General features: G+C 49.2%; 1 protein-coding gene across 3 annotated transcripts in view; it reads right to left on the reverse strand.

Annotated features, from left to right (window-relative positions):
• The window catches only part of loxl4 (lysyl oxidase-like 4), a 169,099-nt gene that overhangs the window by 134,965 nt on the left and 17,478 nt on the right, over positions 1 to 16,656 (reverse strand). For all 3 annotated transcript variants that reach the window (XM_070876459.1, XM_070876457.1, XM_070876460.1), the window contains exon 3: positions 12,891 to 13,069. In XM_070876459.1, the coding sequence (XP_070732560.1) occupies positions 12,891 to 13,069 (179 nt within the window). The remainder of the gene's footprint in view (positions 1 to 12,890; positions 13,070 to 16,656) is intronic.

Here is a 16,656-nt window from a genome sequence, read left to right on the forward strand (position 1 = left end):
CTCCATCTTGGATGTACTCAATGACTGAGCCTCCACAGCCCTCTGGGGTAGAAAATTCCAAAGATTCACCACTCTCTGAGTGAAGAACCTTCTCCTCATCTCAGTCCTAAATGGACAACCCTTTATTCTGAGCCTGTGATCCCTGGTTCTAGACTCCCCAGCCAGAGGAAACGTCCTCCCTGCATCTGCCCTGTCAAGCCCAATAAGAATTTTGTATGTTTCAATGAGATCACCTCTCATTCTTCTAAACTCGAGAGAATATAGGCCTAGTCTACGCAATCTCTCCTCATAGGACAATCCCCCACATCCCAGGAATCAGTCTGGTGAACCTTCGCTGCACTCCCTCTGTGGCAAGTATATCCTTCCTTGGGTAAGGAGACCAAAACTGTACACAGTACTCCAGGTGCGGTCTCACAGGCCTATAGGGCTGCAAGCCCGTCAATGGGTGAAGAGTGAAGATGAGCTAAATAGCTATTAGCTGATGCTGAGCACGGCACTCAAAAACCTCTCGGTTGTAGGAGGAAGCGATGGCTGAGGGGGTGAGGAGCTCTGCAGTACTGAGATCCTGGACAAGATGGGGTTAATGTGCGGAGATGCTGCAATGATTTTCTATTTAAGTTTGGTTCTGTCTGATCATTAAACTCCAGCTGAAGATTCCCTCATCGCCCAAACAACCAAGTAGAGACTTCAATGTTTATACAATGAGTAGGATTAAATCCTTTCAGCTGAACTCCCTGGATGACGCAGTTTTCAAGATGGCAGCCAATGATCTTTGGAGAGGGGTCAAGTGTCGCTCAGATGAAGTCATACAGGACACTGGGGCACACAGTTCACAAACTGTGAAAAAAACAGACTTTAATTGCATCAGCCGTGGCTCAGTGGGTCTCACTCTCTTGCCTCTGAGCCAGAAGGTCGTGGGTTCAAGTCACACACTCCAGAGACCCGAGCACAAAATCTAGGCTGATACTCCAGTGCAGTGCTGAGTTAAACTGAGGCCCCGACTGCTCTCCCAGACGGATGTAAAAGATCCAACAGCAGTATTTCGAAGAAGAGCGGGGGCGGGGGTGGGGGAGTTCTCCCCGGTGTCCTGGCCCAATATTTATCGAACCAAATCACTAAAAAAAAGAATGTCAGGTCATTATCACATTGCTGTTTGTGGGAGCTTGCTGTGCGCAAATTGCTGCCGTGTTTCCCCACATTACAACAGTGACGACATTTCAAAAAGTACTTCAGTGGCTGTAAAGTGCCCTGGGACGTCCTGAGGTCTTGAAAGGCGCTATATAAATGCAAGTTCTTTCTTTCTGAATCACATTTGTGATACAGGTTGAGCGTCCGAAATCCGGAGTTCCAAAATTCGGAATGTTCCGGAATCCGTACACCGGGCCGATCCATGGTGGGGTCATCTGGAAACCGGAAAATGTTCCGAAATCCGACTCCCCCCGCCTCGGCGACCCGACTTTGCCGCAGCCCGACCTCGACCCGGCACGACCTCGCTCCGGCCCTTGGCGGCCCGACCTCGCCCCAGCCCTCGGTGGCCTGACCTCGCCCCGGCCTGACTTTGCTGCGACTTCACCCGCCCCGGCCCTCGGGGGCCCGACCTCGCCCCGGCCCTGGCTCCCCCCCTTCTCCCCTTTACCTCAGCTGCCAGACCCCACCTACCGCGACCCAGGCAAAAACGTTCCAAAATCCGGAAATACCCGGAATCCGGAACGGCCTCGGTTTCCGGATTTCGGACGCTCAACCTGCATAAACAGAACCAATTTGAAGAAGGGCAATGCCAAGTTGCCATGGCAATGTGGAGCTGGGGCTGTGTGGGTGGAAAACTGAAACAGAACACTTTGGGGCATAAATCCATCTTGGGCGGTCTCGCCAAATGCGGGATGGCGAATTGTCAGCTCTTTATCCGCTATATGCTGTGATCTGTCACAAAATCGGGCGGCGGATAAAGCAGCCTGCCAATTCCTCACCACCCATTTTGCGATACCGCTCACAGTGAGTTGCTGCCCCAGTTAGTCCATCGTTGCTGGTGTGATGACCTCTCCAGTGCCTGAGGGAGGGGGTAGGTGGTGTATTCGGCTGGCTACTCGACAACAAGTAACAGCTTGCATCCTTGGCGTGGGACATCGGAGGAATGGCACAACCAACAACAACAACAGCAGCTTGCATTTATATAGCACCTTTCACGTCCCCAGGCACAACCTAAAGATCAGGCTCTGCTGTAATTCGCTCATGTTTGAGAAGCAGATCAACACCTAGGCGAAGAATGGGCCGTTGAATGAGGTGCTAAAGGATTGCAAGCGCCTGTGGAATTGGATTCCCTCGGCATCAGTTAGGAAAACTGGGATAAGGCAACAGGATCAGGGGAAAATTGGAAGTGGAGAAAGTGCAGAGTATGGGGGCAGGGTGGTGGGGAGGGTGAAATGTATTTGCTTCATGGGTTCTTTGCTTAAGAATTCATAGCAACACATTACTATTAAGAACTAGTTGGTTTATTAGCAAAAGGTTTAACAATCACACTACACATTACCAGTTCATCCACCAGGCTCACAACCACCTGCCTCATTGTGGATCCCCGAACCCAACTGGCTGGGGTTTTATTGAGTCTTGTGAACATTACATGACTGGCTAAGCCACTCCCAACTCAACAGCTCTACAAACCTGTGAGCATACCCGCAGGCGCACACATTACAAGTATGAACCCAAGTCTTGATTGAGAGTTTAAGAACATAAGAATATAAGAAATAGGAGCAGGAGTAAGCTATACGGCTCCTCGAGCCTGCTCCGCCATTTAATACGATCATGCTGATCTGATCATGGACTCAGGTCCACTTCTCTGCCCACTCCCCATAACCCCTTAATCCCTTATTGGTTAAGAAACTGTCTGTCGCTGTCTTAAATTTATTCAATGTCCCAGCTTCCACAGCTCTCTGAGGCAACGTATTCCACAGATTTACAACCCTCAGAGAAGAAATTCCTCCTCATCTCAGTTTTAAATGGGCGGCCCCTTATTCTGAGACTATGCCCCCTAGTTCTAGTATCCCCCATCAGTGGAAACATCCTTTCTGCATCCACCTTGTCAAGCCCCCTCATAATCTTATACGTTTCGATAAGATCACCTCTCATTCTTTTGAATTCCAAAGTCTAGAGGCCCAACCTACTCTATTATGTATGCAACCCCTTGTAACCAGCATTCTACCACCACCAGAGGGCACATCGGTTGGAGTCCCAACGGATCCTGGAGTCAGAATAAAGAAACTAAGGTCACACTTACTCAAGTCTACAGTACTCAGTCACATTGCTTTATTTGAGACATGACTTACTCAACCTTTCCTCATAAGTCAACCCCATCATCTCCGGAATGAACCTAGTGAACCTTCTCTGAACTGCCTCCAAAGCAAGTATATCCTTTCTTAAATATGGAAACCAAAACTGTACGCAGTATTCCAGGTCTGGCCTCACCAATACCCTCTATAACTGCAGCAAGACTTCCCTGCTTTTATACTCCATCCCCTTTGCAATAAAGGCCAAGATTCCATTCGCCTTCCTGATCACTTGCTGTACCTGCATACCAACCTCAGGGTCATAGAAACATAGAAATATAGAAAATAGGAGCAGTAGTAGGCCATTCGGCCCTTCGAGTCTGCACCGCCATTCAATATGATCATGGCTGATCCTCTATCTCAACACCATATTCCCGCTTTCTCCCCATACCTCTTGATGCCTTTTGTTTCTAGAAATCTATCTATCTCCCTCTTAAATATATTCAGTGACTTGGCCTCCACAGCCTTCTGTGGTAGAGAATTCCACAGGTTCACCACCCTCTAGGTGAAAATATTTCTCCTCATCTCGGTCCTAAATTTCCGACCCCGTATCCTGAGACTGTGACCCCTTGTTCTAGACTTCCCAGCCAAGGGAAACATCCTCCCCGCATCCAGTCTGTCCAGCACGTCAAAATTTTATAAGAGGGTCTACCTCCAAATATCCGGGGACCACAAACGCGAAGCTGATTGCTGCTTTAATACAGCCGCTATCCTCGGTCTAAAATACTGCAATGTGAAACCGAGCACGAAACACAGTGAACGGCGAGGGATCGTGAGCAAGTCAAAAGGGCACAGCTGTCTGCCAGCTGCAGGTTGAGCATAAAAAAAACCCTCATCAATTACTCTTCGCATTGTCCGTGGAGGATCATACCTGCAGCTGTCACCATGGCAACAGGACAGGAGCAACCATTAGCAACACATGAGGGCTCAATTCTAAATCCCAAGGGCGATGGACAGTGGGCAGACAGCTGCCTGCTCTGGACGCCTCCCCCGCCCCTCCCACCTCCCCACCCCTGAAGGACGTGATCCAATTAAGTGCTTTTGAAAAGATCACATACTGAAGGGATAAGGTGCAAAAATAAAAGTACAAGGGAGGGCAAGAACTGAAAGGAAGTGGCTCGGAAACAAGTTCCATTCAGCACAAGCTGCCTTTCATCCAATTTCATTAAACCTGCGTCTGTTTGGGGTTGGGGTGGGGGTTTGGTTCCAATGCTCATTTGGCCGTGACCCAACCCAGACTGAGTAAGGGTCCTCAGGAGTCTCAATCCACTTACAGACTGGTCGTAACAAATTGGCAGTGCTTCAGTCAAAGAGACGACACACTGATGATTGGTGTGGGAACTGGAACGGCCACCCTGGTGGGAGTAGGAATAAATCTTCGAGGCTAGGCTTGCGGCACGCTGTTGGAGGCACTGTGGAAAGAGCTTCACTCTATACTCTGTGTACCTGTGAGAATGCTCACAGGTTTGTACAGCTGTTGCTCCTGATCTTTGGGCACCCGGTGCGGAGGGGAGCGGGCAGGTCGGAGGGCCTCCTCGTGGGACTGCTCCTGGGCCTGGCCAAAGTGTCCATTAAGCGGTCCATGCAGCGGGCGATCGAGGGGATCGTTCAGGCCGACTGCCTGCCTCTCTTCTGTGGCGATGTTCATGCCAGGGTGTCCCTGGAGATGGAGCACGCAGTGTCCACTGGTATGCTCACGGCCTTCCACGAGAGGTGGGCACCGGAGAGACTGGAGTGCATCATTACAGCAGGGAACAGAATTTTAATTTGATTTGTTACGGTTCCCTTAAAATTTCTTTGTTAATTTGCAGATTCTAGTGCGCTTATTAAAAGGGGCACTCGGCTTAAAGCTATAATTTAAAAGAGTTGTAGAGCTGTGTTTCTTAGCCAATCGCGTGATGTTCACAAAACTCAATAAAACCCCAGTCAATTAGGTCTAGGTCATCCACGATGAGGTATGCAGTTGTGGATGAACTGGTAATGTGTAGTGTGATTGTTAAACCTTTGTCAATAAACCAACTAGTTCTTAATAGCAATATGTTGCTATGAATTCTTAAGCATAGAACCCATGAAGCAAATACATTACATCTCCCCATATTGTACTGTGCCAGAACCACCCATCCCACCATCCCCCACCCTGCTATCGATACCTCCTCCCCCCGGTTACCTATTCACCAGACCTGGCTACTGATGCATCCTAGCCCTACCCCAACTATTGATCCCTCTTCTGTCTACCACTACTTCCTGCCCTGCTCACCCCGCAACCGCCTCCCCCCACCCCCCCCCGCACACCCACCAAGGGGAACAGACAAGGTAGATATAGAGAAACTTTTTCTGCTGGTTGGGGAGTCGAGGACTAGGGGGCATAGTCTAAAAGATAGAGCCCGGCCTTTCAGGAGTGAAATTAGGAAACACTTCTACACACAAAGGGTGGTAGAAGTTTGGAACTCTCTTCCGCAAATGATGGTGGGCCAATTGTTAATTTTTAATCTGTGATTGGTAGATTTTTGTTAACCAAAGATATTAAGGGATATGGGGCAAAGGCGGGTATATGGAGTTAGGTCGCAGATCAGCCATGATTTCATCGAGTGGTGGAGCAGGCTCGAGGGGCTGACTGGCCTCCTCCTGTTCCCATGTTGCCTATTCTCATTCTTCAAATTCCACCATCTTGGCTTTGGCGTCTTGCAGGTTCCAGCTCTGTAACACCGGAATAGAAATACACAGGGTTGGATGTCCGTCTCTGTTTTTCACCCGGAGAGGCGGCAATGGTGAGTTCTTCCAGGCGGGCGGCCAGCCTCCAGCTCCCCGCCGGGATTTTCGGAGCCGGTTTCGGCAGGGCGCGGAGCATCATCGCCTGGGAGAGGCGAGCCGATGTACAACGCCTCCGGTTGCAACATCGGCTCGATTTTTGAGTGCCGCCCTACCTGGTAGCGTTGCGTATCATCATCATAGGCAGTCCCTCGAAGTGAGGATAACTTGCTTCCACGCCAAAAAGGGATGAGTTCACAGGTGTTTCAATGAAGGACCTAATATTCCAGATCCCGAACTACATCCTGAAGAGTGGAAGATGCCTGTGCGTGGATTTTTTTAATGTGTGGTGGCCGTTGCACACCAGCCACCACACGGGCTTGACAGAGCGAGGTCTTGGTCCAGTAGCAAGGATTAACCAGGACGACTGGAGACCAGCTTTGCTGCACGGACCTAGTGCGCGCACATATCGCAGTGTGGGCTGGCCCGTGCTGCCCCTGGGCCCTTGGCCCCAAACTCTCGCCTCTCCTGGGCCCGATCACATCCCTCCACAGTCTCTCGCCGCTCGTGCTGTATCTGCCCACGTCCCAATCACCGACCTGGACCTTGATGACATCACTCTTCGCTGCCGTCGCCCTCCTGCACCAGCTCGCGCTGCTCCCTGAAGTAGTATGCCTCCACGCTGCTCCCTGGCCACCGCACCTTTTATGGCCCCGGCCTGCCGCTGGTGTTCTCACGCAGGTCGGGGCCTCCACACTGCTCCTGGTCCGCCATATAATGGGCAGCCGAGCCACGAATGCCGATGAATATCAAGCCCAAGAAGTGCTGAATGGGATTCCTCAGCTGTTACGATTGCATATTAACACGTCGAACTGTTCAATCAATATTCGCACTGACCCCGCCTTTACCCAGCGAGTGAGCTTCCACACTGCTGATCCAAGGCACTGGCCCCGCCATCCCTCATCCACCCGCGTTCACGCTCAGGAATGTGAGGACGCACCCAACCGCACAAGGCATGTGGCTGCCCTTATCTGAGAAAGCTATTATTGTCTAGACGTCAGCCTGTGTTTTTTTTCCAAACAAATGACCTCACCAGGCAGCTCACATTCCCAGCATTATCTCGAATGAATAGAGCTGCTATGCTTCGCACATGCCCCGTATTCACTGAGCATTATGCCACTTCAGTAATGGAGCAAAAGGCTGATCCTGGGAACTTACCAGTTTGCTCACTCAGTGCTTGTTCCCAGCAGCTCGTTGGAAAACTGACAGAAAGCCTGTGTCAGCAACAACTTGCATTGATATAGTGTCCTAACTCGCACCAAGTCCCACTCACCCATCAGTCCTGTGCTCGCTGACCTACATTGGCTCCCAGTTAAGCAACGCCTCAATTTCAAAACGCTCATCCTTGTTTACAAATCCCTCCATGGCCTCGCCCCTCTCTATCTCTGTAATCTCCTCCAACCCTACAACCCCGCCCCCACCCCACCCCACCCCCCCGAGATCTCTGCGTTCTTCTTATTCTGCCCTCTTGATTGAACAAGCTCTGGAACTCCCTCCCTAAACCTCTCTACCTCTCTTTCCTCTTTCAAGACACTCCTTAAAACCTACCTCTTTGGACCAAGCTTTTGGGGTCACCTGTGCTAATTTCTACTTATGCAGCTCAGTGTCAATTTTTTTTGTTTCAGAATACTCCTGTGAAGCGCCTTGGGATATTTCACTACGTTAAAGGCGCTATATAAATACAAGCTGTTGTTGTCTTTTCTGTAGGAAAAAAAAGACCTGAGACGCTTCACAGAAGCATAAATGAGACAACATAAGGAGATATTAGGACAGGAGAGAGGTAGGTTTTAAGAAGCTTCTTAAAGGAAGAGTGAGAGGTAGAGAGGCGGAGAGGTTTAGAGAGGGAATTCCAGAGCTTAGGGCCTAGACTGCTGAAGGCACGGCCGCCAATGATGGAGCAAAGAAAATCTGGGATGCACAAGAGGCCAGAACTGGAGTAATACAATTCATTAACAATTCTGATCACTCCTTTTATTTTGTCACTATCATAGAATCATAGATAATTACTGCACAGAAGGAGGCCATTCAGCCCATTGTGTCTGTGCCAGGTGACAGCTGAAATGTTAGCAAGTCTGCTCGTTTCCCAGAATCCTCGAGTCCAAATACATGAAGCTTGGTAATGTCTTTTTTTTCCAATTTAAATCTATCTTTGTACACCAAGTAAGGGATGCCAATGCTGGGGAATGTTACATTTTTTCTGCTTGAAAAACTCACGAGTCAGCATTAATCATTCCCAACTCAGGTACAGCATGGGGTTAGATACAGAGTAAAGCTCCCTCTAAACTGTCCCATCAAACACTCCCAGGGCAGGTTCAGCACAGGATTAGATACAAAGTAAAGCTCCCTCTACACTGTCCCATCAAACACTCCCAGGGCAGGTACATCATGGGGTTAGATACAGAGTAAAGCTCCCTCTACACTGTCCCAAACATTCCTAGGGCAGGTACAGCATGGGGTTAGATACAGAGTAAAGCTCCCTCTACACTGTCCCATCAAACACTCCCAGAGCAGGTACAGCATGGGGTTAGATACAGAGTAAAGCTCCCTCTACACTGCCATCAAACACTCCCAGGACAGGTACAGCACGGGGTTAGATACAGAGTAAAGCTCCCTCTACACTGCCATCAAACACTCCCAGGACAGGTACAGCATGGGGTTAGATAGAGAGTAAAGCTCCCTCTACATTGTCCCATCAAACACTCCCAGGGTAGATATAGCACTGCTTAAAAGCAGCAGGATAAGATGCAAAGTAAAACCTCAATCCTTAAAAATAAATTCTTGATAGAAGCACCTTCAGTTGCACAAATGTCACATTTCCACTTCCCTCAATTGCCATTCTCATGATCTCCGAGAATCACTTGTCAATTTAGTAGCAATCCTAACCTGAATTATAGGACTTTTCTAGTGCCAGACACACTAGCAATAGGCTGAGGCTGCCCCAAACTCATGTTAATGATAACACCCACAGCCAACGGACACTCGAGACGTTCAGGCCATTAGTCCGATCGGAACTTCAATCCAAATCCCAGGGGTAAAAGCACGATGTTCCATTTCAGAGGGGCACAAGACAGCCTGGTATGACAGAATGCAGCTATCTCCTTGTAATGAGTCTGGGCGCTCTGCATTCAGTGGTTCACCCACTGAACACTTTCGCCTTGGCATTATCTAAGAGGCTCAAGGTAGGTGGATGCTCAAAATTCATCTGGACTCGATCGAACTGCTCTGTCATGGGACAACACAAATCAAGACAGAGACGCTCGCTTGACTGGTGCTTCCATCCTAGGACTCAGCATCAACCTTCCCTCTCCCACTGGCGCACCGTGGCTGCAGTGTGTATGATCGACAAGATGCAGCAACTAGCCAAGCTCCTTCCTCTCCCTTGCAACCGCCACCATCGAGAAGGGCAAGAGCAGCAAAGATCGTGGGAACACCCTCATCATCCAAGATCCCCTCCATGTCACACACCCACCCTGATATGGACGTATGTATCGCCATCCTGCATCATCGCTGGATCACGATCCGGGAACTCCCTACCCAACACCAACATGGCACCGCCATCATCGCTGGATCAAGATCCGGGAACTCCCTACCCAACACCAATATGGCATCACCATCATCACAGGGGGACTGCAGCGGTTCAGGAAAGCCCACAATATTCTCAGGGCAAATAAGGATGAGCGCTCAAAGCAACCTTACCGGGTGACCCATGCCCCAAGAACTCATTCTGGCCAAGGAATCAGGGAGAGGCAGTGTGCTAAAGAGAGACCCTTCCCCAGTGACAAGCTTGGGAGAACTTTCTTTTAAATGAACCCAGGAACAAAGGGCAAGTCAGTTCTCACTCAACGAATGGCAGTCTGTGGGGGAAACTGTCGGGGACTTGGTGTTACGGGAACGGGGGAGGGGTGGTGGTGGGGGAGCAAAGAGTCCAAATGTTTTGGGTGATGGCAATTCATGGTTAAGTTAGGTTAATCTGCCTCCATCTCTAGTCTGTGATGAATTAGCCAAGTCCCCCAGGGTAGCAAGGTAGGGGGCACAATTAGCTTCCATTGGTACAGACAAGAAAGATCTGCAAGGATTCTTGCTCTCTACTGGTTATTAATGACTCCCCGCTGAAAATTCTACACTCTTGGATGTCGGGAGATGGTGGACTTGTCTCTCCTGAGACTCCCACCCTCTCGCCATCACCCAATGGTCAAATGGCCAATGACCCCCGACCTCCACCTGGGTGATAGACTGGAGGGTCGGACTGGCGTCCATAGAACCGTTCACCAGGAAGAGTCACAGGAGAGTGAGATTGGGATACAAAAGTCAGAAATTAAGAATAGGAAGAAAGCAAGGGCTAAGGGAACGAGATAAATGAAAAGAAACCTTTCGGCTCGAAAGAACATAAGAAATAGGAGCAGGAGTAGACCATTCAGCCCTTCGAGCCTGCTCCGCCATTCAATAAGATCATGGCTGATCTGATCTTGGCGTCAACTCCACTTTCCTGCCCACTCCATAACCCTCCGCTCCCTTATCGTTCAGAAGACTGATGCCATTCCTCTCCTTTATAGACTCCATTCGACTCAATGAGCCCTGCGCCTCCAGAGAAAACTGTTAAAAAATGTGAAGATTTCGACCCCTAAACACACCGACTAGGCCCCTTGGTCAGACCTTTCGACATACTTCCCCCGAATATAGTCTCGCTCTGTCTCGGTCTCTCAAAGGCAGCTTTCAGATACCCACTGATATATTCTGGAGTGTTGTACAGCCAGCCAGAATGCAGCCACTGAACATTCTCACCTTTCCCAGTTATATAATTTGTTTTTCTTGCCCCAGGTCCAAAAATATTAAGAGAGAGAGTCGAACTTTAATTTCTCTTTCCCCTCCCCCACACCCTGGCAGACAGAGTCCGCGGGCTTGACTGCTCTGGAACTGAGGTGCAGACCCAACAACCACAAGTATAGCGAGGGGTCAAAGGTTGGAAATGGGACAAGAGAAGGAAAAGTACGCTGAAGGGTGGTTTGTTCGGTCATGGCAGCCTTGGGTGCTACTTGGCCCATCTTCTGCTGAACTTGAGTTGCAGAACGTTATGTTCGAAAATAATAATATGCTCCATTAAAATAAAACTGTTAACCGAATGATTGGAGTGTTTTGACGCTCCTGGCAGTCAGTCTCCAAGCTGTCCATGTCACAGTTGATATCCGTAAACTTTAGCTCATCCGAAACTCTGCTGCCTGTATCCGATTGCGCACCAAGTCCTGTTCATCCATTACCCCACCCACGGGCGGTCCGACCTATACCGGCTGCAGTGATGCAAGAAATGTCCACCTCAGGTAAATGGATTTCTTTTTTCCTGTATTTATTTTGCGATTTATGTTGTCGTGGCATGGGCTATGTATCGGGAGTGTTTTTGGTGGAGTTTTTTTAGGTTTTTTTTTCCCTCGGGGCTCTCTCTGAGCACTCCTAGGCCGGCTGTTTAGCTCGGGATTTTCGCTCCCAGGCCGGCTCTGTAGCTTGGGATTTTCCCTTGCTCAGCCGGCCTAGCGCCCAACGAGAGGTGTACAACGCCTCCCTTAACGCTCTGCCCAACACTCAGGGCCCAGCTGCCCAATTTTGCTGACTGAGCCTCAAACTGTTCCCGGGCGCAAACTTTACCGCCCCACCGCCATTACCGCCCCGACATCAGCAAAGCCGAAAATCCAGCCCCAAATTGATGTTTGCTCGTCACCTCTCTCACTGGCATGTCGGAGGTTGGTAACCGGCTATGTGAGGATTGAGCCCCATATTCACATGCCAGTGAGGGGTTACCAACCTTCCAGGATTGTCTGGGAATGTCCAGGAATTGGAACATGATCACCAGGGCACTGCTGCGAGAAAAGCCCAGGAGACGGACCATGGAGTGCGGGGGGCATTAAACAAACTCATGTGCTTTCTTTATTCATTTGCGTTCAATGCTTTCATTTATTAAAAAAGAAAGACTTGCGTTTATATAGCGCCTTTCACAACCACTGGACGTCTCAAAGCGCTTTACAGCCAATGAAGTACTTTTGGAGTGTAGTCACTGTTGCAATGTGGGAAATGTGGCAGCCAATTTGCGCACAGCAAGCTCCCACAAACAGCAATGTGATAATGACCAGATAATCTGTTTTTTTGTTATGTTGATTGAAGGATAAATATTGGCCCAGGACGGCGGGGATAAGCCCCCTGCTCTTCTTTGTGGGATCTTTTACGTCTACCTGAGAGAGCAGACGAGGTCTCGGTTTAACATCTCATCCGAAAGACGGCACCTCCGACAGTGCAGCGCTCCCTGGAGCTAGTGGGACTTGAGTTAGTTATAAGTTTTATAGAAAGATTGGAGATTGGGGGGGGGGGGGGGCGGAGAAAGACAATTTGACGAACAGTCAAGATTAATCCAACTGGGTAATGAAGGTTCTGTTCCCTTTCCAATTGGCTGGGGGGAGGCGGTGCGCCTGGAGGCTGGATCAATGGCTGGAGTGTGTGGGGATGGGGCCGGGCACTTCGAGGCGGAAGGTCATGTGATGAAAGCTCCAGGAATACGCCCAATCAGAGTGGGCGAACCTGTCGGTGGAGTAGTAACCGACCACATCACCTCAGATTTCAAACAGTCAGCAAATAGCCATCAGATCCTCCCCCTTCTTCCCCCCCCCCCGCCCCGAGGCTCAATGCACAGGGCAATCCATTCTCAGTCTCAGTTGGCAGCCCAAAACTGCACGGTTAGCCAGGACCAGAGCCGATGGCAGCAGAAGGTTCGAAGCTTACCTGAAGTTCGGAAACCGGGAAGACCTCTTTGTTCTCGAATCCGGCCAGTCTCTTCTCCGAGCAGATAACCCCAACATCCTCCGAGTGCTTGCAGTCATTAACCCCCCAGCCGTTAGATGCACAGTCGGCAACTGACGCCTCCTCGCCATTGCAGTTCACATTGTCCAGCCAAATGGGACCTAGACAGAAGCATGACGTCAGTGGTAAACACATCAAAGTCAACAGCACCTACTCATTCATTTGGGTATCAGATGGTGCTGATGCTTCCCTGGGACACGATGACACAATTTAAGTTCAAACTGCTTCTACACTAAAGAGTAACAGTACTCTGTACACTAGTGAGTACAAGAACATAGGAATTAGGAGCAGGAGGAGGCCATTCGGCCCCTCGAGCCTGCTCCACCATTCAATAAGATTATGGCTGATCTTCGACCTTAACTCCACTTTCCCGTCCGATCCCCATATCCCTTGATTCCTCTAAATTACAAAGTGACTGCACTCCAAATATATTTTAATTGGATGTAAAGCACTTTGAGATGTCCAGTGGTCATGACAGGCGCTATATAAACGTAAGTCTTTCTTTCTTATAGTCCAAAAATCTATCTATCTCAGCCTTGAATATACTCAGAGACTCAGCATCCACAGCCCTCTGGGGCAGAGAATTCCAAAGATTCTCAACCCTCTGAGTGAAGAAATTCCTCCTCATCTCTGTCTTAAATGGCCGACCCCTTATCCTGAGACTATGCCCCCTGGTTTTAAACTCTTCAGAAGGGGAACCAACCTCTCAGCATCTACCCTGTCAATCCCCTTCAGAATCTTATATGTCTCAATGAGATCACTGTAATGTATTTGCTTCATGGGTTCTTTGCTTAAGAATTCATAGCAACACATTGCCATTAAGAACTAGTTGGTTTATTAGCAAAGGTTTAACAATCACACTGCACACTACAGTTCATCCACCAGGCTCACAATCACAAATACCTCATTGTGGATCCCCAAACCCAACTGGCTGGGGTTTTATTGAGTCTTGTGAACATCACGTGACTGGCTAAGCCACTCCCAACTCATCAGCTCTACACTATTTTGGATAGAACTTTTAAATCAACTGCTCCCTTTTAGTAAGGGCATTGGAACTCACAATTAACAGCTCTACAACTATTTTAGTTGGACGTAAATCAAGTGCCCCTTTTTGGCAAGGTCACCAGAACCGACAAATTTCAAATTAAACTTTTATAATAACTTACATCAAATTAAAATTTAGTTCAGCAGCTCTACAAGCCTGTGAGCATACTCACAGGTGCATATATTACAATCACATCTCATTCTTCTCAACCTCATAGTACGCTGCACACTAGTCAGTCATCATCATAGGCAGTTCCTCAGAATCGAGGAAGACTTGCTTCCAGTGTCTTAGCATGAGTTCTTAGGTGGCTGAACAGTCCAATACGAGAGCCACAGTCCCTCTCACAGGTAAGACAAACAGTCGTCGAGGGAAAGGGTGGGTGGGACTGGTTTGCCGCACGCTCTTTCTGCTGCCTGCGCTTGCTTTCTGCATGCTCTCGACGACAAGACTCGAGGTGCTCAGTGCCTTCCCGGATGCACTTCCCCCAGGTGTCAGTGGAGATGTTGCACTTTATCAGGGAGGCTTTGAGGGTGTCTATAACCAGTCAGTAACAGGTCCCTAGCCATCTGAAGTAAAGTCAATATTTTTGTTGAAAGGTGTGGACGAGCAGCCAGGGTAGCTTTCTCTCTTAATCTGTCAGCAGCTGGTAGCCCTCAGAATGGCACATTTAAGATGATTGCTAAGGGATTGATAGTGACCATGCTGCTCTCTCGCAACCGCCCCCCTCTCCCCCCACTGCCCGCCAACCCCATCTAGTGGAGCAGCATTGGCAGAGAACTGAGTGCAGTATGCCCACCGACCTGCTGGCAACATGCCCACGGCTGCTGCAGAACCTGTCAACACCTGGTGGATAGCCTTGCAACCCTCCGCAGAAAGCCGAGGTCCCTGAAGTTGGAGCCAACTTAGAGGGCGGGTGACTGAAAGAACCAAAAAAGCAGAGAAATCCTGCTGCAACTGTACAGGGTATTGGTGAGGCTACATCTGGAGTACTGCGTACAGTTTTGGTCTGCGTATTTAAGGAGGGATCTACTTGCATCGGAGAAGGTTCACTAGGTTGATTCCAGAGATGAGGGGGTTGACTTATGAAGATAGGTTGAGTAGGTTGGACCTATACACATTGGAGTTCTGAAGAATGAGAGGTGATCTTTTCGAAATGTATAAGATTATGAGGGGGCTTGACAAGGTGGATACAGAGAGGATATTTCCACTGAGAGGGGAAACTAAAACTAGGGGGCATAGTCTCAGAATAAGGGGCCACCCATTTAAACAGAGATGAAGAGGAATTTCTTCTCTCCGAGGGTTGTAAATCTATGGAATTCTCTGCCCCAGAGAGCTGTGGAGGCTGGGTCATTGAATATATTTAAGGTGGAGATAAACAGAATTTTGAGCGATGAGGGAGTCAAGAGTTATGGTGAGCAGGCAGGGAAGTGGAGTTGAGTCCATAATCAAATCAGCCATGATCTTATTGAATGGCGGAGCAGGCTCGGGGGGCCGAATGGCCTAATCCTGCTCCTATTTCTTATGTTCTTTTGTAACCTGTTCATTTTAAGAGTGAAAAACACACACAGAAAAAGACAATTCCTCGACTGGTTACGGCAATGCTTAGCCGCGCCATACAGACCGGGAAGGTGTCTGGTTCAATGCCGGTCTGGCACTGGGTCAACTGATCTTAGACGGGTGCAGTGGTGCTTCGACAGGTCTCCGCTCCTCTGTGTTCGGGAGAAATTGGATGGGGTCCTTGCTCCTGGCCCTATGCAGCAGCCGTGAGCTGGATCAGGCTCGTCTGTGATACCGCCACAGTCAAATAGCCTGGCCAGTACTCGCTGTCAAGCTCCGCGCCTAAAGAACGGTTAATTAGATGAGGTACTGGTAGGGTGAGGCATTTGTGGGACTGAATCACAGCTCGATTCAGAGTCTATATGAGCATAACATTGCAAGGGAGTTGGAGTATAAGAGTAAGGAAGTCTTGCTACAATTGTACAGGGCCTTGGTGAGACCACACCTGGAGTATTGTGCACAGTTTTGGTCTCCTTACTTGAGGAAGGACATACTTGCCTTGGAGGCAGTGCAACAAAAGTTCATTAGATTGGCTCCTGGGATGAGAGGGTTGCCCTATGAGAGGAAATTGAGTAGACTGGGGCTTTGCTCTCTGGAGTTTAGAAGAATGAGAGGTGATCTCATTAAAATATATAAGATTCTGAGAGGGCTTGACAGGGTAGATGCAGGGAGGATGTTTCCTCTGGCTGAAGAGTCTAGAACCAGGGGTCACAGTCTCAGGATAAGGGGTCGGCCATTTAGGGCTGAGATGAGGAGAAATTTCTTCACTCAGAGGGTGGTGAATCTTTGGAATTCTCTACCCCAGAGGGCTGTGGAGGCTCAGTCGTTGAGTATATTCAAGTAAGAGGTCAATAGATTTTTGGAGTTATGGGGAATCAATGGATAGGGGGATAGGGCGGGAAAGTGGAGTTGAGGACGAAGATCAGCCATGATCTTATTGAATGGCAGAGCAGGCTCGAGGGGTGTGTGGCCTACTGTTGCTCCCAATTCTTATCATTGAATCATAGAAGTTTACAGCACGGAAGGAGGCCATTTCAGCCCATCGTGTCCGTGCCGGCCAACAAGAGGCTATCCAGCCTAATCCCA

Source organism: Pristiophorus japonicus, chromosome 3 (assembly GCF_044704955.1).
Source record: "Pristiophorus japonicus isolate sPriJap1 chromosome 3, sPriJap1.hap1, whole genome shotgun sequence".
Taxonomy (NCBI): domain Eukaryota; kingdom Metazoa; phylum Chordata; class Chondrichthyes; family Pristiophoridae; genus Pristiophorus; species Pristiophorus japonicus.